Raw genomic sequence first — 22,142 nt, forward strand, 5'->3', positions numbered from 1 at the left:
TGTGAACCCTTTGGAATTATATGGATTTCTGCACAAATTGGTCATAAAATGTGATCAGATCATCATCTAAGTAACAACAATAGACAATCACAGTCTGCCTAAACTAATAACACACAAAAAATGAAATGTTGCCATGTTTTTATTGAACACACCATATAAACATTCACAATGCAGGTGGAAAAAGTATGTGAACCCTTGGATTTAATAACTGGTTGAACCTCCTTTGGCAGCAATAACTTCAACCAAACGTTTCCTGTAGTTGCAGATCAGACGTGTACAATGGTCAGGAGTAATTCTTGACCATTCCTCTTTACAGAACTGTTTCAGTTCAGCAATATTCTTGGGATGTCTGGTGTGAATTGCTTTCTTGAGGTCATGCCACAGCATCTCAATCGCCACTTCAGAAGGCGTATTTTCTTCTGTTTAAGCCATTCTGTTGTTGATTTACTTCTATGCTTTGGGTCATTGTCCTGTTGCATCACCCATCTTCTGTTGAGCTTCAGTTGGGATGAGGTTTTGATGTTGGTGTGCTGTGCCTCTTTTTCGCCACACATAGTGTTGTGTGTTTCTTCCAAACAACTCAACTTTGGTTTCATCTGTCCACAGAATATTTTGCCAGTACTGCTGTGGAACATCCAGGTGCTCTTGTGCAAACTGTAAACGTGCAGCAATGTTTTGTTTGGACAGCAGTGGCTTCCTCTGTGGTATCCTCCCATAAAATCCATTCTTGTTTAGTGTTTTACATATTGTAGATTCGCTAACAGGTATGTTAGCATTTGCCAGTGACTTTTGTAAGTCTTTAGCTGACATTCTAGGATTCTTCTTCACCTCATTGAGCAGTCTGCGCTGTGCTCTTGCAGTCATCTTACAGGACGGCCACTTCTAGGGAGAGTAGCAGCAGTGCTGAACTTTCTCCATTTATAGACAATTTGTCTTACCGTGGACTGATGAACAGCAAGGCTTTTGGAGATACTTTTATAACCCTTTCCAGCTTTATGCAAGTCAACAATTCTTAATCGTAGGTCTTCTGAGAGCTCTTTTGTGCAAGGCATCATTCACATCAGGCAATGCTTCTTGTGAAAAGCAAACCCAGAACTGGTGTGTGTTTTTTATAGTGCAGGGCAGCTGTAACCAACACCTCCAATCTCATCTTATTGATTGGACTCCAGTTGGCTGACATCTCACTCCAATTAGCTCTTGGAGATGTCATTAGTCTAGGGGTTCACATACTTTTTCCACCTGCATTGTGAATGTTTACATGGTGTGTTCAATAAAAACATGGCAACATTTCATTCTTTGTGTGTTATTAGTTTAAGCAGACTGTGATTGTCTATTGTTGTGACTTAGATGATGATCGGATCACATTTTATGACCAATTTGTGCAGAAATCCATATCATTCCAAAGGGTTCACATACTTTTTCTTGCAACTGTATATACATGTATATATAATAATAGATTACAGAAATGTTATTATATGCATAATATATTAATATAACTTTTTTTTAAGAATTTTCTGCCCCAAAATTCACTAATGATTTAGGAATGCATATCTTCCAACATTTAAATATTTTAAATCAGGACCAGAACTGGGAACAGGGCTGGGCAATCTGGGACAGAATTTGGGTAATTTGGGGAAGGTTTGTATGATCCTGGTTGGTTTGGGTTTACTTTGTGGGATTCAGCTATAACCAGACTTAGGGCTCTCTTTTTCATTGAGTCGCAAATGGTTTTGCGCAAGCTAGTAAAAAAAAAAAAAAAAAAAAACACAGTTGGAAGACATTACGCTTACCAGGAGTGTATACTATATATACTATAGCAGAAGCATGGCCAAAGTATATACATGCATCTGTATAGGTTGATCAGTCCTGGAACCAAATACCTCTAATAGTAGTTTAACATAAAACAAAAAAGAAAAAACAGGCGCACAAAGCACGATTCAAGTGTAAAAGTTTTAATAACAAAGTGACACACGCACAGTAATAATTGCACTTACTAGATTAAAATAAATGATATGCATTGAAACAACACTCCTTGGGTCTGCAGCTCCTGTAACAGTGGCACAGATGGTCCTTCTCCTTACAGCTTTTGTCAAACAGCATCAGGTAATGGTGATTAAACCAGGGATCATCATTAAATCTCACAATGAGAAATACACAGAAAATAAACAGTTTATTATAATATTATAGGCACTTAGCAAAACTCGATTAAATTACTTTTAACAAATTGAATCAAAGCATTCATCCAAGAACCATCACTCTCTTAATATATATGATTTTGGGTTTTTCTAAAGGTTTTTATATGCAGTAGATACTTTTATGTGAATACAATATGAATTGATTTAAATACAACTTTTTTCTACATGGAGAGTAAATATGAACTGTTCCTTATGGTTAACTGTATCAAACTACGAATAACCAATTGATATTTGTATGTTTTCATTTTTGATAATGTAAGCAGGAATTACAGTGTACTGAACACCATCTAACAAAAACGCTTTATTGGGAAGCACGCATTCATTTTTATATTTTTAATGTTTCAGAGCTTTTGTGCGTATTGAATTTTTCAGCGTTATATGTATACTCACTGTGGCAACTTTTTTAGATAATTAGTATCAAGTTGTTAACCCAACCGTGCCTCTTTAATGAACATAGCGATGTCAGATTCATGGTTTTACACACCCCTCGCTAGCATTGGCTAAACAAACTCACACCTCCTTTTTGATTGGCCACCTTGCCTTTAAAACAAAAAGGCGCACTTTTAACAATATTAAGCCTTTGAAAAAGCCCGGCCGAAGTCGGGGGAAACGCGTCAGGCCAGTCACTGCAGACTATCACTCTATTTGGGAAGCAGAACAACCTGTTTACAGAAGCTGGTCACACGCTCAGGTTAAGGATCCGGATCACCATTACCTGATGCTGTTTGACAAAAGCTGTAAGGAGAAGGACCATCTGTGCCACTGTTACAGGAGCTGCAGACCCAAGGAGTGTTGTTTCAATGCATATCATTTATTTTAATCTAGTAAGTGCAATTATTACTGTGCGTGTGTCACTTTGTTATTAAAACTTTTACACTTGAATCGTGCTTTGTGCGCCTGTTTTTTCTTTTTTGTTTTATGTTATCACTTCTGAGTCAAGACCGGTGAATTGCTGGCTGGAACAAGGCTGCACTATAAAGGCACAACAATTGGAATTCAATCCTTCTACAGAGGAACCGTTTGGGATAGCATTCCAAGGAAAGAACCTGCAAAACACCAGCTGCAAAACACCAGCTGCAAGAGTTTAACCTTTAAACTAATTTACTCCATCATAAGGTACTGTGGTCAAGTCATTTTTTGGTATCCCCAATTTGAGACTATATGGACAATTTTTGAGAATAAACTAATTCCATTGGGAGTGTATATATATATATTTTTTTTATCAGATACATATTTTTTTCATCAGTTTTTAATATTTGTTGTGGTCGGCATTAGAGCGCAAAAAATTTCTTGTTCTAATAGTAGTTTAAGTTTACATCACTGTATGCAAACCATGTAATGTGTTAGAGGGTGTAGCTAATGCGTGGCTGTATGCTTAGCATGTCAAGTGTTAGAAAGCATATTACCATTGTTTTTTATCAGTGGCATGCATGCTGGGTGATTATCATCCTATAGACGCTTGTATATACTTAGCTATGCCCTTTAACATTAGTATCATTACACACTCTGCATACAGCCATGCCTTAGCTGCACCCAGCAATGTAAACTTAAATTACTATTAGAGGTATTCGGTCTCAGGACTTATCATTCTGTAAGGACACATGCATACACTTGCCATGCCTCTGCTACTCCTACCAATATAGTATGTCTGTGTTCTTCTTCTGAATTCAAGCTTAGGAAGGTGCACTAAGTGTAGTGAGCAGGATTTTCAGTGTTCTACTATTAGTGATGCTGCTTGTCTTCCCTGTGCTAAGGAAAGTGCTATCAGTGACCTGGAAGTCTGAAGTGTCCCTTCAAATGTCTTGGCATCAAGGTCTATAGGGGAGGTGTTATAAGACCTTTGATAATGCCAGTCTGTGCTTATTTATTCTCTATGGAAGTCCTAGCTTTCCTGCTTCTGACTTGCACCATTGATTCTAACCCTGTTGAGTTTCCTGATTTATGAGCTCTGCCTCATCCTTGTCTGTACCTTGAATTGTGGATTAACTATCTAGCTGCAGACCTAAAAACCTGTGATGAACGGTTTCTGTCTGTTTTCCAGTTAGCCTGTTTCCCGACTACCCATCAGCTAATTTTTGGTGTATGCTGGTTTCTTCTGGGAGCTGTTTCAAGTATGTTCCAGTTTTGGACCTGCAACACTTCACCTGTAGGGTAGGTTCCAGCAAGCAAACACAGTAATTATTTGCTTACCTTATAATCACCAACACAACATATATCTTGTACATCAAACAGGAACCTCTAGCGACATGAAAAAAACAATAATTATAACACTTAGAAAACACAATCACATATTTGTACTTGTAAAATATTTGCAAGTCTGTTTTGTTAGTGAAAAGTAGTCTCACTGGATAGAATGAAAATCATCTCCAGGGCTGTGGGTGTTTGTGGATTCAAGGGGCATGGTTGCGATTTTTAACCTACACCTTGACATGTGGAATTCATAAAGATTCTATTGCCCTTCTAAATTTTATTTTCTTATTTGTTTTGTAAGGTTTTGAAGGCCTTTTTTGGATGCTGGTTTCTTCCCAGTGGTATGCATTCTATATGATGAGAAGCTATGCAACTTGCTGCTGTGATGAGAGGTGCACAATCTCTTTGGTTTCTGCAGTTTTCAAGATGCAATGGTGCAGTAAGTATTTTATGCAGGATATTTGTTTAAAAAAACAGGTTATATTGAATCTAGGCCATTGTTGTTTTTGTTTTTTTTTACTTTAAGACGCTTGGTCAGCAGATAGAGATAAAAGATAGACAGGATAATCATTTCCAGGGCTGTGGGTGTTTCTGTGGATTCAAGGGGCATGGTTGCGATTTTTCACCTACACCTTGACATGTGGAATTCATAAAGATTCTATTGCCCTTCTAAAGTTTATTTTCTCATTTTTATCGTAAGGTTTTGGAGGACTTTTCTGGATGCTGGTTTCTTCACAGTGGTATGCATTTTATATGATGATAAGCTATGCAACTTGCTGCTGTGATGAGAGGTGCATAATCTGTTTGGTTTCTGCAGTTTTCAAGATGCAATGGCGCAGCAAGTATTTTCTGCAGGATATTTGTTTAAAAAAAAACAGGTTATATTGAATCTAGTACATTGCTTTTTTTTGTTTACTTTAAGACGCTTGGTCAGCAGATAGAAGATAGACAGGATAATCAGTGATTTAGCTTATTTAGCCTTGACTTATATACATACCATTGTTTTAACTTGCACAAGTGCTAGTATCTTCTGGTCACATAGTGCAGTTATGATTTATTTTGTCATTTAAAAAACTCAGGACCCAAATATCTAAAGTTTTCAGCTCTGGTGAGGCTCATCAGTACTAGAAGGTCCCTCAAATTCATTTAGAAAGGCAAATTTTAGCTTGAGAGCTACCTAGCTGTGCAGGGATCTGGTTGTAAGGGAGAGACACATACATTGCAATACAATTCCCACAAAGATTGTTCCTGATTTTTCTCCATGCCAGCACGTTTTTGATTAGGCCCATAGTCCTAACCATGTAAACATGCAGGTCAATAAAAGGAAGAAGATTGTGGCTCTAAATCATCCACAGATACAAAAAAACTGAAACCAGGTTACTAACATCTCTTAAAAACTCTTACTTATAAGACAGTAGGCTTCACCTGCATATTTCTCAACATACTGGTGAGTTTTTGATCATAGAAACACAAAAAATAGCTCCTTTTTTCTATCTATGCATTTTCTCAATAATTTGTTTCCCATTTCTGCATTTAAGGGAAAGACAAGCAAAGTATATTTAATACAGCAGTATATGAAATTAAAGTTTTGTTGAATTTACATTTTGTGCTTCAGATATTAATTTACTTTAGACTTTAAATTTTGTTAAGTTTTATTGCAGTTATACTTTGTACTTTCTATTTTATGTTCTAATGCAATGTTTCTGGCCTAACAGGCCAGATTTACATGATATCTTAACTAGAGCACAGGTAAAAACAGCTGATCGTAACCATGGTTACTAACCTGCTCTCACCAATGAGCTGATTATTTCACCTGCATGAAAATCTTGCATGTTAGGGTTACTTGATTACTGGAGTTGAGAAATACTGTTTTAATGTACTTAGACATAGTATAAAGCAATGCATTTAAAATGCAGGCAAAATGTATTGGACCCTGGTCTTGTGTTAGGTAAAGCCTGCTTTAGATGTGTTATTTTACATCTGGAATTAATTTACAATATTATAATTTAAACTTAATACTATAATTGTAATATATGCTATGTAAAATAGATCAGTTACCCTATTCCAGTCCAATCAGAATTCCAATGCAAAGTCCATCTCATGGTTTTTCCTGGTGTTTTTAATTTGAATCTATTTCAAATTGTTTTGTAAGCCCAACAATAGCTCATTTACCTAATGCTTAACAAATACATTTGGAATTCAAAAACACATATACTTTCCATTGGTACAATTCAACAAAGGCATTCTAATCAATAACAAAAGACTTTAGACTAGATTACAAATGGGGCACAATTGATAACTCATGGGCCTCTATTTATCAAGCTGTCAACTTACCTGCATTTGACGGCACCAATACGCTTGCCTAAGATCGCCTAACATCGCTGCCGCGGACCTAAATACGTTCTCCAAAATTACCAAAAAAGCTGTCAAACAGCTGCTCACCAAGTACAGAGCAATTCTATTGGCTGATTGGAACAGCCAATAGAATGCGAGCTCAGTCCTATTGGCTGATTGGATCAGCCAATAGGATTGAACGTCAATCCTATTGGCTGATAGCATCAGCCAATAGGATTTTTCCTACCTTAATTCCGATTGGTTGATAGAATTCTATCAGCCAATCGGAATTCAAGGGATGCCATCTTGGATGACGTCATTTAAAGGAACCGTCATTCAGTCGTCGGATGTCGTTGGAAGAGGATGCTCCGCGTCGGATGTCTTGAAGATGGACCCGCTCCGCGCCGGATGGATGAAGATAAAAGATGCCGCCTGGATGAAGACTTCTGCCCGTCTGGAGGACCACTCCGCCCGGCTTCGTTGAGGACTTCGGCCCGGTTGGGTGAAGACATCTCAAGGTAGGGTGATCTTCAAGGGGTTAGTGTTAGTTTTTTTTAAGGGGGGATTGGGTGGGTTTTAGAGTAGGGTTGAGTGTGTGGGTGGTGGGTTTTAATGTTGGGGGGGATTGTACTTTTTTCAGGTAATAGAGCTGATTACTTTGGGGCAATGCCCCGCAAAAGGCCCTTTTAAGGGCTATTCGTAATTTAGAATAGGGTAGGGATTTTTATTATTTTGGTGGGCTTTTTTATTTTATTAGGGGGATTAGATTAGGTGTAATTAGTTTTAAAAAATTGTAATTATTTTATTATTTTCTGTAATTTAGTGTTTGTTTTTCTTTGTACTTTAGATAATTGTTTGTAATTGTATTTAGTTTACTTAATTTATTTAATTATAGTGTAGTGTTAGGTGTAATTGTAACTTAGGTTAGGTTTTATTTTACAGATATATTTGTATTTATTTTAACTAGGAAGTTATTAAATAGTTAATAACTATTTAATAACTATTCTACCTAGTTAAAATAAATACAAAGTTGCCTGTAAAATAAAAATAAATCCTAAGATAGCTACAATGTAACTATTAGTTATATTGTAGCTATCTTAGGGTTTATTTTATAGGTAAGTATTTAGTTTTAAATAGGAATAATTTATTTCAATTTATTTAAATTATATTTAAGTTAGGGGGTGTTAGGGTTAGGGTTAGACTTAGGTTTAGGGGTTAATAAATGTAATATAGTGGTGGCGGTATAAGAGGTGGAAGATTAGGGGTCAATAAGTATAATGTAGGTGGCGGTGGGCTCTGGGAGTGGCGGTTTAGGGGTTAATAAGTTTTATTTAGTTGTGGCGGGGTCCGGGAGCGGAGGGATAGGGGTTAATAAGTTTTATTTAGTTGCGGCGGGGTCCGGGAGCGGCGGGATAGGGGTTAATAAGTTTTATTTAGTTGCAGCGGGGTCCAGGAGTGGTGGGATAGGGGTTAATAAGTTTTATTTAGTTGCGGCAGGGTCTGGTGGGATAGGGGTTAATAAGTTTTATTTAGGTGGCGGCGGGGTCCGGGAGCAGCGGGATAGGGGTTAATATGTTTTATTTAGGTGGCAGAGGTGTCTGGGAGGCAGATTAGGGGTTAATAAGTATAATGTAGGTGGCCGCGGTGTAGGGGGGGGGGGCGATTAGGGGTGTTTAGACTCGGTGTACATGTTAGGGTGTTAGGTGTAGACATTCCCATAGGAATCAATGGGATATCGGGCAGCAGCGAACATGATCTCTCGCTGCTTTCCGACTCCCATTGATTCCTATGGCATCCTCCAGGGCGGCGGATTGAAAACCAGGTACGCTGGGCCGGAATAGTGCCGAGCGTACCTGGTAGGAATTTGATAACTTCCAAAAGTAGTAAGATTGTGCCGAACTTGCGTTCGGAACATCTGTAGTGACGTAAGCATCGATCTGTGTCAGACTGAGTCCGGCGGATCGTATGTTACGTCACTAAATTCTACTTTTGCCGGTCTGTAGGGTTTCATAAATAAGGCGAATCAGGCTCGCCACAAATACGCTGTGGAATTCCAGCTTATTTGCAGTTGACAGCTTGATAAATAGAGGCCATGGTGTGGTGTGTTTTTTTACTTTCAACCTCACTCAATTATTAATGCATTAGCGCTGCAGAATCTGTTGGTGCTCTACAAATAACCGATAATAATAACTAATAATGCATTAATGGTTATTACAAGTTGTTTTGATTTAATCAAGACATTTTAACGCACCCGATACTTATATAACATGCACTACAGTACTACACTAAAAAGTAGTAGTGTGCTTGCTGTATTCAGTCGTCAGTTAAGTGTTGTGATTGTGCATTCTCTTTAAAATGCTTTTGAAAACCAGGTACTAAGTGTTATAGCTTGCTATTGTGCATTAAAACATGGAAGGTGTATAGCAAGAAATGTAACCAAAAATGGCGCTACTTGAGTGGAATGTTTACTCTTGAGTGCTATCCAACATGAATTTTAGTATGAGCTTTTATAAAAAAAATATTATCTGAGGGAAATTAAGCACTTGCTCTATCTGACATGAGTAACGTAGCATGCACCATGCTAGCAATCAGGCAGTAAATATTAAAAAATGAACTTGTAAAGCCATAAAATGAAAATAAAACATAGGTGTTTCTGATGTGTAGTGTGTGGTGTATTTTTAAAATGTATACTATCAATCAGAACCAAAAAATAACATTATTACTGATAATTTGCCTTTCTTTTGGACTGATAAACAATTTAAAAACTAGGTTTATAAATCCAAAATGCACATGTAGATCAACAAAATGTTGTAGTTTGAAAAATCTGCATTCTATCTATGGCCATATGTTTCTGTTCTGCAAGGCTATAATACATTCTACCACTACCTGGCTTGAAATAAGACATAAAGTGATCCAAATGGGATCCTCACTAATGTGAACCCACAGGCATACAGTTAAATCTACAGGTAGTGTTGAGCATGCAATCCAAGCTTAAAGGGACATGATTCCCAAATGTTAAAGTATGAAGAGTTTGTATAGGAGCGCCAAAGGCTAAGGTAAACAACAGGTCTATTATCCAACAACTCCTGAAATTTCTTTAGGTGTACCTTAATGGCACTTGAATAGCACTTCTCTGCCAATGTTCTGAAAGTTTTAAAAGTTTAATTCACATATAGAAAAACATTAAAAACAAATTAATTTAAAAACAAATTAGTTAAAAAGAGACTAGATGTCGCGATCCATATAGGATCTACATACAGAGCAGATCTCTTGAAAAAAAGAATGTCTTGAAAAAGGTCCTATCTAAGGGCCGAAACGCGTAGACGATTTGGAAGAGATTTGTGAGGCTCATATACTATCAGGACCACGGCAGTCTGGGTAAGTCTATTACCAATAGACTTTATCTCATAGGCCCTCTGTTTAGTGTATTTTCTCGTTTACCTCATAGGTTTTGGATATCATTTGGATCAAGAATCTGGGATTATACTTACTGATTTTAGACTGTTGGTTTTCATCGGACCAAAATTTTGGACACTATCTGGAACTTTGGGGACTTTCACTTTGAGGTTTCCCAAATCATAATCCTATATACTCACTCATTGTGATATTTATTTGTGTTATTTGATGTTTATTTAATGTTTTATTTTTTGGGGATTTTGCTATATTTGTTTTTAGTTATACCTGTAGGAGTTAGTATCCTACAGATATAGGTTATTGTTAAGACCACTTTTTTAGTCCAAAGGTATAAGTTACACTGGGATATTTACGCATCTATTCACAACAACTATTCTAAATCTCATTTGACCATTATTTTTTATTATTATTTTTTCTGATCATACCGGTATTTGATCCTATTGGAATCACATTTTTATTGATATTTTTATTCACATTTTTATTCACATTTTTTCATATTGTTTCACTGTTTTTTTCTCACAGACCTTTTTATATATATATTTTCCCTTTTTGTTTTTTGTTTTTCAGAATACTGTTTTTCCCACAGTTGGGGTATCACTGTCACATAAACACATTTAAACTGCCACTATTTTTGAATATGAGTAAATTATAGAACTAATCTTTTCATTAACCCATCCAAGCTGTCATCATTTGTGGTATGAGAGAATTTGATAACCAGTATTTGATATCCAGTAATTATTAACTGGTTGATATTTCAACTTCTCAAGTTTGATCTATACTAACAATTAGATCTGCTCTGTATTTAGATTCTATATGGATTGCGACATCTAGTCTCTTTTTAACTAATTTGTTTTTAAATTAATTTGTTTTTAATGTTTTTCTATATGTGAATTAAACTTTTAAAACTTTCAGAACCTTGGCAGAGAAGTGCTATTCAAGTGCCATTAAGGTACACCTAAAGAAATTTCAGGAGTTGTTGGATAATAGACCTGTTGTTTACCTTAGCCTTTGGCGCTCCTATACAAACTCTTCATATTGCAATTTATTTAGGACCTTATTAGGGGGTCTGTTTATAGTGCAGCAGGTAAACGAATCTAGGCGCTAGTTGTCTATTCCCATATTTTGTGATCCCAAATGTTAAAGCACTTGAAAGTGATCCAGCACAGCTGTAAAAAGCTGACTACAAAATATCAGCAGAACATGTCTATGTAGAAAAGGAAGATACTTTACCTCAACATTTCCTCAGTATCCACATCCCACTGTAAAAGGGACTTTAAGCAGCCAATGAGAATGTGAATCCTGGGGCATGCAAAGAAGTAAGCATATGGCATGTGCAGACATAGTCATGTTATTTCCCTTTAATGAAGTTTACTATAAAATCTCACCTGCTTTCAATGAAATCTCATGAGATCACAGTAAAGCAAAGTATGACAACAGCACTAATGAAGCTTATTGGCTGTTTTTTTTTTCTTAAAAAAAAAACAAACAAACATGTAGCTGACACAATTAATATTGCGAGTTAAAAGCGTCAATCTAGATGCATTTGCTGCGGTCAAAATGCTCGCCAGACATCGCTGACGCGAATCTACATTGATTGTCTTATTTATCAACATGTCTGAAAAACTCAAGCGTGCCAAGTCTTGCGCGAATAGCATCGGAAAATTGATTAATAAGAAGCATTGATGTTGCGGATATCCCTATTTATCAAATAATCTACCCTGAATGTCCTTCAAATTAAGATATTTTTTTCTTCTTTTTGCAATTTTATTTATACCATTTCATTCCTGTCCATGAATAAGCACATTTCTTCCAAGCTAATCTTTTATTTTTCATCTGTTAATATCCTCGAAATAGTTAGATTTATACCTGAACAAACAATAAATATCATAGAAATTTATTTTTATTTTTAAATTTTTAGATGAAAAATATGATATATGATATTTTCAAATAGATTTAAGTTTATTTGTATTTCTAGACATCATGATATGCTTATCTCATGTATTTTTTTTTCAAAATGGATTATTAATGCTAATTAACGTTAATGACTGCAACAAGAAACCGCATTGAATTAAACTTTCTGTGTTATCACACCCCTCCCTTTTCTAATACCGTAACATCCCATTGATTTCTATGGCATTTGAGTGCTCAAAGGTGGCAGATCTAAAGTTAGGTACGCTGCGTCGGAATAGTACCTGTTGAATGTTTGATAAATTTCTAATTTGGGCACATAGAGTCGTATGTGAGGGCGGATTACCAGTGATATGCTGAAATAACACAAGCATCGATTTGCACCAAAGTGATCTCGCGGGAGCGAATTTTTTGTTGGACTGTTCTACATTTTACAATGTTGACGCCATGTTAACTATGGCGTATTAATTTAGCATCTAATTTGATGCGGAATTACAGCATATTCACAGTTGAAGCTTTGATAAATGTACCCCATGATATCTTCTTTTTTTACATAGAAATGTTCAGGTGATATTTTCTTGTCAGCTTTTTTAGTTATGCTGCATATCTTTCCAATGATTTGACATAAGGGTATTATTGTCCCTTTAAGTTACTAACAGTACAGTGCGGAAAACGGTCTTATATAGTGTAAATATTTGTATCATTTTTATGATGATAAAATGTTTTACATTGACTGGTTGCAACATCCCTTCAAGAAAGTCTGCAAAAGCAAATAAATATGTTATGAAGGTAAATGCAACTGGGATGCAAATCAACAAAAATCTCAAACCGATTGGAATCGAAGTTAAAGTATGAGAGATATTTTATTGATTAGACTCAGGGATAAACAGCTGAACTGGGTAAGAGCATAAACAAACTTATTAGAAAATTATATATAAAGTGGATTTTAGCTTACATTAAAGACTGGCAGATGCTGTCTGGTATTTTAGGACAATTGGTTGAAAAGACATGCAATAAATATCATTAAAATACACACACTAACAGGAAAGCAACACAATAAAGCATATTTAAAGAGGTAAAGAGAACTAATTCAGAGTGAAACAGACTAACACTGAGGCTAATTGAGCAAAACAATAGGCCATTATTTACTAGTAAGCCTTTATGAGTGACAGCTTGTGAAGTCACTGACTGTGTTTGTTCAAATCATTATCCTAGCAACCGTGAGACGCTTGGCAGCATAAGCAAGGGGAATCAATACAAGAAAGAACAGGCCTTGCAGTATTTTTTGTTTAACACTATACAAAATTGCCATGGAACATCAAATTAACGAAGAATATGATGAAGTTAAAGATGAATACGTAAGAAGAAAATGTCCACAGCCCTATCTCTCATTACTCTCTGCATTTTCACAAGTGCCAGTAAGCAGAAAAGGGCCTAAGGAACTGAGCTATTTTTACCAACAAAACAAAGTAAGTATCTATAACTTTGCATTTACAGGGTTTTATATATATATATATATATATATATATATATATATATATATATATATATAATTATTTTTGCTGATCTTATATTTTTATATGAATATTTTACTTCACTGCACATTTTTTTTTAAATGTTATTTTTCCATAATTCTTTCTTCATCTTCAAATCTGCTTTAAAATAAATCAGTAACTGAAAGTTTTTTTTTATTATTTATTTGTAATTCAGCTTAATTTATGCTACTGACTATCCATTATTTATTGTTTGCTTGCTCGTTAGCTCTTAATATAAATTTGTGTGAACCCAATTTTGTTTCTCTTTTGTTAATCCATACTAGAAAACAATATGCTGCATATAAAATTGTATATTTATTTTTCAACTATTTTGTATATTAAAGATCAGAATACAGAAGAAACCTATTCAGCATTTTAAAAGTATTGTAAAGTTTTTACTGTTAATATTATTGTTATTTGCAAATCAAATTATAATTTCTTGTTTGTGTTCAATATGCGTTTCCTAATTTTTTTCTACTCATCTTTTATATGAACAATATGTATATACACATATTAACACATAAATATATATATATGTATATAATCATATACATATATATATTTACTGACTGCTTCCCATCGCTGCGCTTCTTACACCCTTCGCTGTGCGAGGTTCTGATGCCGTCTGTGACTGCATCAGAACAATGCTCCCATAGGAGCCTACGGAAGTGCACTCTCGTGAGCGCAATGCTTCCTCACAATGCAAACGCAAGCTCACGTTTGCATTGCGATTTATTTGTAATACCAGCGCACATTATCGTGCACTGGTATTACAAAGTGGAGCGCTAATATCACTTGCTCACAAAGCAATATTTAGCGCTCCACTTGTAATCTGGCCCATTATGTTTTAACATCAAATATTATTCTTAATTGGAGCACAGGTGAAAATAATCACCTGAGTAGTAAACATGGTTATTTTGCCTGCTCTCATCCAAGTTAATTCCAAAAATCTGGCTTGTTGGGGAGGACAGGTTTTTAAACCAGTGATATAGAGCATTCAAATAATTACAGAACAATACAGAAATGGAAAAAACACTAATGCTGCGATTTATTAAAGTGCGGACGGACATGATACAATGTAGCATATCATGTCCGCCGCACATCGATAAATGCTGTCGGCATTTATCATTGCACAAGCAGATCTTGTGAACTGCTTGTGCAATGCTGCCCCCTGCAGATTTGCGGCCAATCGGCCGCTAGCAAGGGGTGTCAATCAGCCTGATCGTATAGGATTGGGCGGATTGATGTCCGCAGCCTCAGAGCAGGAGGACAAGTTTTGGAGCAGCGGTCTTTAGATCGCTGCTTCATAACTACTGTTTCCAGCGAGCCTAAATGTTCGCGCGAAAACAAGGGCATATTCAGACCCATTATGTCCTCCTGAACTTGTAAGACAATTATAGCGGCAGAAAGGACCCTGAAAGAAAGGACCCCGACTGTAAATATGCACTTAAATAGTCAAAATTATAAAGATATATTATAATTTAACTCTAAACAAATTCTACAACTCAGGCACCTGCAATGTAATCTAAGTGAAACTGCATTATAAACATGCTCTAACCTTTTAACGCTAATAGTAGCACTGGATGCAGACACACACTTACAGTACCTGTCTCAAACCTAGCACAGCACTGAATAAACCTAGTTAAAAGAATATGAAGCCCAATATTTTTCTTTTATGAGAGCATTCAATTTTAACTCTAGCCAGGTCCAGGTTCACCAACTCCAGTTTTGTCCTGGCCGTGTACAGTTTCCTAAGCACTGTAAGCTTACGCTCATCACATAACTTCCTGACCGTGATGGCAGCTAAATTGACTCCTGATAATATCCAGGTGGGACACTCTGGTTCTGGCTGTTGGGTGGGGGTGAGGGAGGGAAAATTGCCCTGTTGACTTCCCATGGATCTTCAAGCATACTAATGACTTTCATATTCCTTAAAGAAGACATTCTAATGCCAAAAAAAAAATGACGCTTATGTCCCTTCTTAACTATGTGTTTAACTTCTGAAAGGACCATAAACAAATACCTAAAGTCTTACTAGGAACCACAATGTATTGCATTTTCCAAGCAAGAAATGGCCATTGAGCAAATTAGGATAGGCATACCCATGTACCTGCTAATTACTTGCTATATCCTGCTCAGGAGCTGTAATAAGTTGCATCTTAAAAATCAAGACTTCAGGTATGTTTTTAACCATCAGATCCATGCTAGCAGAGCAGCTGTAAATAGCACAGTCTGAGTCTGTAATATGAAGCTGCTGTATCAGGCTGCAATTACTAAATTGGCTCTGGGAAAAACTGAATAGAAAATTAAATATTACTGCTTGATTATGGATACAGAAGAGGGCTAAGTGATTTCTGTTTCCTGTTAAATAACACATTTTGAATATTCTTCTGCTAGTCTGTTGCTCTCATTTTATCCCTTTATATATAAAAAAAACAATTTTGAATTTACAGTAATTCCTAGATTCTTTTATTTGTGTGAACATAGCAGATTTCCAACAGATGGGTAGTGTACGTAGAGCAGATAATTATTGTCTCTGCTGTGCATGCTGAACATATGCTTCTAAGGATTTCCTGAAAAAATACCAGTTTGTGGCCTTCAATAAAGGTTTATGCATATGTCAGGCAGCAGACATGCCATCTGGATCTGTATTGAGATCATTGCTATAGACAAAGCTGTTTTATTTTTTTAAGTATATAGTTAATTTAACAATGCTATTTTTAGGACAATGCTAGCACAATGACTCTTCTTAATGTCCCATATTAAATTAAAAATGAACATACTATGGGCTAGATTACAAATGGCTGTTTAATGCTCCCGCAAGCTCGCGGTTTCACTTTGCGCTAAGAAAATTTGCCCCAATTGCTCCCAAATAAAGAGGACAGTACTGTAAAAAAAAAATAAAAAAAAATATGAGCATCTTTATTTTTATAAAGAACAAAACTGTACAAAGCAGTTATAAGGGGTTAAGGTGAGGGGATGTGGGGGTGTAAGAAAAAAAAATGGCACTGAAAGTGCCTTTACATTGATGTCTATGGGGGACTGTGTTTTCACTATAAATATGCTTATACACATATATATGTATTAATTTGTGGATATACACATATAAACAAATATATTTTTATTTAGCTACCCAATGCTGCACAATTTGCCCCCTGGGCTGCGCCAGCTGGTTTGTCTCACAGCATAAAAATGAGGATCCATTTGGAGCCTATAGAAGCGCTCTCTTGTGAGCGCAAGGCTTCTAGGCAATCTCATTCACATTGCGCCTGGCTTGTAATACCAGCGCAATATATTGCGCTCCTCTTGTAATCAAGGCCTAAATATATTAATAAAATGTATCTTAAAAATCTATTTTGTTTAACAGATTTCTTAGCATTTATGGAGTTCTTTCTTTGCACTTTTGCTGAGTAGATAATATGATATTTTCACTATACCTACCTTGTGCTTCTTTTTTTATCATATACATTTTCTCTAGAAACATTGGGGTACATATATAATATATATAACATAAAGGCTTACAAGTGAGGGGCTTCATTGTAGTCCCTTCTTTTGTTTTTTTTTATTCTGTTAACTAAAACAATAATAGGTCCTTAAAGGGACATTAAGATCACTTTTTATTTATCCACTGACTTACAAAAGATTTGCATACAAAATTTAAAACAGTAATTATGTAAGAAAAAATAAACTTGATTTGTAGTCTTGAGACACACTCTTGAAAACCCTCTTGAATGTTCTTATTGTTGTCCCAAAGTATTCAGATATGTCCAAATGTGGAAGCTTTGTGCTTTTATCCCTCCCACTACTCTCCCTTCCCTTTATGTGACCTTGTTTTACAATTTTAAAAGAACAAGGACCATGAAAACCCCAAACACTTCCCCACATTACCCAGACAAGCCTATGGATTTTGTCATCTCTACCCATTACACTCTTCAATAACATCGACAACCCTCTAACTCCATTCTTGGGTTGCTTAGTTCTACCCCTGGGCTTTTAGCATTTTCTGTGAGTACTGAAAATATCACTACATTTAAGTGTATACACTTTTGTGGATAAGCTGCAGTTCAAAGCTTCAGATTTTACAATAGTTGGAAAAAATACTGTTTTTAATCCAACTGTACTTTTTGTTTCAGTATGATACTTCTAGAAGAGAGTGAGATAGGTGGAGCAGTAGAACAGAGCTTCCTAAATTGGATAATGGTAAACATGCAATGCAATTGGGAGCTCTGCTAAAGACATTTTACTGCAGGATCAAGATCCAATCACAAAACCTTTTACATTACCAGACTTCCAATCAATTGTTTATTTTGATAATTACAAAGGCTAATTTTGTTTGACACCTTCTTTTATGAGAGTGAATTTAGAGATATTGAAAATGCTGGAGCCCCTAGGCATGCTGATTTTTATAACTACATATGCCATATGATGTTACCACTAAAATGAACGTACAGCATACTGAATTTATTATAACAATAAATGTACCACAAAGTTGTATTGCTTGACCAACCAAAAAGCAACCCCTTCTGAGGAAAGGCAGTTTGCAGTTTCCTACAAGTATACTTAAAGAACATTGTTAGAAGTCTAAATTTGTTAGAGAAAAAGTTTTAAGATGTATAATAAATCTAGTATGAGTTATCCTTATTTCTGTAATGCTTCACTAGAGCCTAGTTCTATAAAAACTAGGTCATCCACATTGCTTGCCTGCAGTGATTGTAAAAGAAGCACATATTTAATGCAAGAAATGTTCTGAATTATTTATATAGCATAGAAAATATCCAAGATGGTTAGAATAAAAAAATGTTAATCACCTGAACAAAATTAAATAACAAGGATAATAAAAGTTTCTTTTGATTAATTTATTAATAAATGCACTTCTTTTTCTTTTTAGTTTTTCTTTTCATAATCAGTTTTTTATATGTTGTCTTATATATACATTTCAGGACTGTGTATTTCTTATTAAAAAACAAACAAACATTTTTTTATATTTTGTTACATATATATGCATTGTTTATGTATTGTAACAAAATTAATGAAATAATTAGTATTTTATATGTATTGTAACAAATTTAAATAATGAAATAATTAGTATTGTATATGTATTGTAACAATATGAAATAATGAAATAATTTGCTTCTATCAAAAGGAAGAAAATGTCTCTACCTATGACTCAATTTTCAAGAGGCCTCAGGGTTACAATGAAAAACTTCACAGAGATGACAGGCAGCATGGAAAGCATAATGGACTAAATATTCATGAAGAGGTACATTACATATTACTTGCCTTTTTTCAACTTTTAACCCCTTTGTTGAATAATATAAATAATATAAAATAATTATATGTGTTTTTTTGTGTTGTAAAAGACTTCTTTATTAAAAATACATATCTGCTAGTTAGTAAACATATATATATATATATATATATATAATTCTCCCAGAAAGGATAAGCACAATCTTAAACATGTATTTCAGCAGCCAGGGTGCACTTTAACTTTACATTACCGTCCCATCAAAAAAGGCACTCACTGTATTCCATAAAAAGTAACTTTTTTAATTTCAATCGATCTTAAAAGGTGACATAACGTTTCGGTGTCTAACAACACCTTTGTCAAATGTCATAAAAGCATTGAGAAACCCAATTCCCAAAAAGCACATATATATATATATATATATATATATATATATATATATATATATATATATATATATATATATATATATATATATATATAAACAGTATATATAAAATTATTAATTATTATTTGCAGGTGTATATCCCTTTAAAAATATATGAAACCCAAAACTTTATTTCTTTTATCAAATTTGTTTTCTTCCCATAATATTCTGTATAGAAGAGAGTTACAGTAGACGTCTGAAGGACTAAATAGCAAGAAATAGTGCTGCCGTCTAGTGCTATTGCAAATGGATAGCGTTTATCCAAAACTCCTATAGCTCTCCATAAATAAGACGGCTCCTAAGCATACATCTCTGCTTTTGAACACAAAATACCAGGGGAACAAAATAAGATTGATAATAGAAGTAAATTAGAAAGTTGTTTAAAATCTCATGCTTTACCTGAATTATTAAAGAAAAAAATTGGATTTTATATCCTTTTAATGTAGGCATTTTGAGTTTTATGGTAATGGAACACCATAAATGTCCTCCTTACTACTATGCTATCAAAGAAGCCTTTTTAAAAAATAATAATATCTGTAATATTGTATCTATTTTCTTGTCAATCAAAGTGCAAATACTAGCTTTAAAGGGACACTCAGGTTAAATAAAATTTTCATGATTCAGATACAGCATGTAATTTTAAACAACTTTCCAATTTACCTCCATTAAATAAAATATGCACAGTCTTTTATATTTACACTTTTTGAGTCACCAGATCCTACTGAGCATGTGCAAGAATTCACAGACTATACGTATATGCATTTGTGATTGGCTGATTGCTATCACATGGTACAAGGGGAGTGGAAATATACATAACTTTGAAAATTGTTATAAAAAAAATCTACTACTCCTTTGAAGTTCAGACTAAGTGCTATTGCATTGTCTTGTTATCTTGCATTTGTTGATTATGCAAATCTAATGTGTTGACTGGTCCTTTAACTCTAGTTTATAGAAATATCAATTGATACATTTTCCCAAATATGATAATAAATGCTATGATAATTATGTAATACTGTAGTGTATCTATGTTTTTACAAGGAATTGTTGTCTAAAAAAAATGTTGTTACTGAGTTATCTTTTTTGATTCATGCTATATACGGATCATTTTTCTGAGCTAATTATATTTATGTTTTCCTAATAGGAGCTGTCAAGACCAGTAGCAGTGTTGAGCTCTTCAGAATATGGAAGACATTTAAATCATCACGTAGACAAAATGAACAGGGACCATGTTAGAATTGGAGTGGTGCGTGTTGATTTATACCGCAAAAATGGAATATGCAAATCAGTTGAGGAAGGGTACGGAAGTGTAACGCCTTCCTAAAACTCTTCATCTAATCTGATAATAAACCAGAATCATGGAACAGCACTCCATTTCTAATGGATAGTTAATGGAGAACACCTAAATAAACGCTGTCATGCTAAATGTACCAAATATTTCTTTTACTGCTACTTTGTTCATAATAAATAATTGACACGCAGCAGTGAAACAAATGGTTTTGGAATAAATATTTTGATATTTTTTTTTTCTGAATATTCATCTGTTGCACTTTTCTGTATATTCGTTACTTCAAAAAGAAATAAATACTAAATATTTTGGGAACATTTGCTACAGGTGAAAAAGACCTTGTGGACAATAGTTAGAAGGGGAGGGTTAGAGAGCTATTTGGGAGGGATCAGGGAGGTTGGAGGGTAAGGGGGGGATCCTAAACTGCAGAAAACAGAAAAAAAAATATTTAAAAAAAACAAAAAACAAAAAGCTTTAAATTTTGATATTTAGAGTACTTAAGATGGTGGTAACCAGTGGGGGATGAGGGAGGGAAGAGAGCTATTTTGGAGGGATCAGGGGGTGGGAAGTGTCAGGTGGGAAGGTAATATCTACAGTAAAGCTAAAATTAACCTTACAAGCTACCCAATTAACACCTTCACTGTCGGGAATAATAGAAGTTTGGTGCACACCTGCAATTAGTGGCCTTTTAATTACCAAAAAGCAATGGCAAAGCCATATATGTCTGCTATTTCTGAACAAAGGGGATCCCAGAGAAGCTTTTACAACCATGTCTGCAATGATAGCACAAGCGGTATGTAAATGAGAAACACAAAATTTGTGAAAACGTTTTTTTTTTTTTTATTTGATTGCATTTGGCAGGGAATTAGTTGCTTGAAATATTCCAAAAAGGGCCTAGATCAGTACCTTGGGTTGTCTATGTAAAAAAATTAGTTTTGACAGGTAAATTAAAAAAACAAGGCTCTATTTCTGTTTAAATGGAATGATAACAAAAATGCTAAAAATTCTCCGGTATTTTGGGCAAGTTTTTCTCTGAAAGTCCTGGTAGTGAATGGGGTTAAAAGAAAGAAAAAATGCAGTGAGGTTTGTAAACCATTTAAATAATAATGACATAGAATTGCAATTTATTTTTGCATTTCAGGAAACTAATAACAAATTTTGTTGTTATTATTATTATATTTTATATCTAAAGTGCAGCTGAATTCCACAGCACTGTAAATAAACATTGTTACGGTTACCCTTAGTCTCGCTGAGAGATGGACCGCTTAGTAGCCTGGATCCCTATTGCTAAAGAGGGGAGAAGCTGCTTTCCATAGTATTCTATATGAGTCTCGCAAATATAGAATAATCTCCCTTAGCTGCAGTACAGCTAGGATACCCTTCTGCCCACAAAAACGAGTCAACGCTGCGATTGAGGGTCAAACAAGAACTCAGGACTGGGATGCCCAGCCTGCTTTTTATTAAGGTTACATGCACACAGGGCACTCCCAGGGGGAGAGGGGGGGAAGCACAAAATCCCCCATCACACATTTAGATAGAGAGCACTGTCCTTTGACAGGCCACAATAGGATTACAGTACTTAAGATAACAAGTTTACAACTTCATCTTA

At 35.1% G+C, this 22,142-nt stretch overlaps 1 protein-coding gene across 1 annotated transcript in view; it reads left to right on the plus strand.

Moving 5' to 3' along the window:
* Positions 1-20,779, plus strand: part of FASTKD3 (FAST kinase domains 3) — a 244,585-nt gene extending 223,806 nt beyond the window's left edge. Inside the window, exons 7-8 of the mRNA XM_053714516.1 lie at positions 18,720-18,836; positions 20,390-20,779. Coding sequence (XP_053570491.1) covers positions 18,720-18,836; positions 20,390-20,569 — 297 coding nt within the window. The 3' untranslated portion in view covers positions 20,570-20,779. The remainder of the gene's footprint in view (positions 1-18,719; positions 18,837-20,389) is intronic.
* Positions 20,780-22,142: the final 1,363 nt, after the last annotated feature.

This window comes from Bombina bombina, chromosome 5 (assembly GCF_027579735.1).
Source record: "Bombina bombina isolate aBomBom1 chromosome 5, aBomBom1.pri, whole genome shotgun sequence".
In the NCBI taxonomy this organism is placed as follows: Eukaryota; Metazoa; Chordata; class Amphibia; order Anura; family Bombinatoridae; genus Bombina; species Bombina bombina.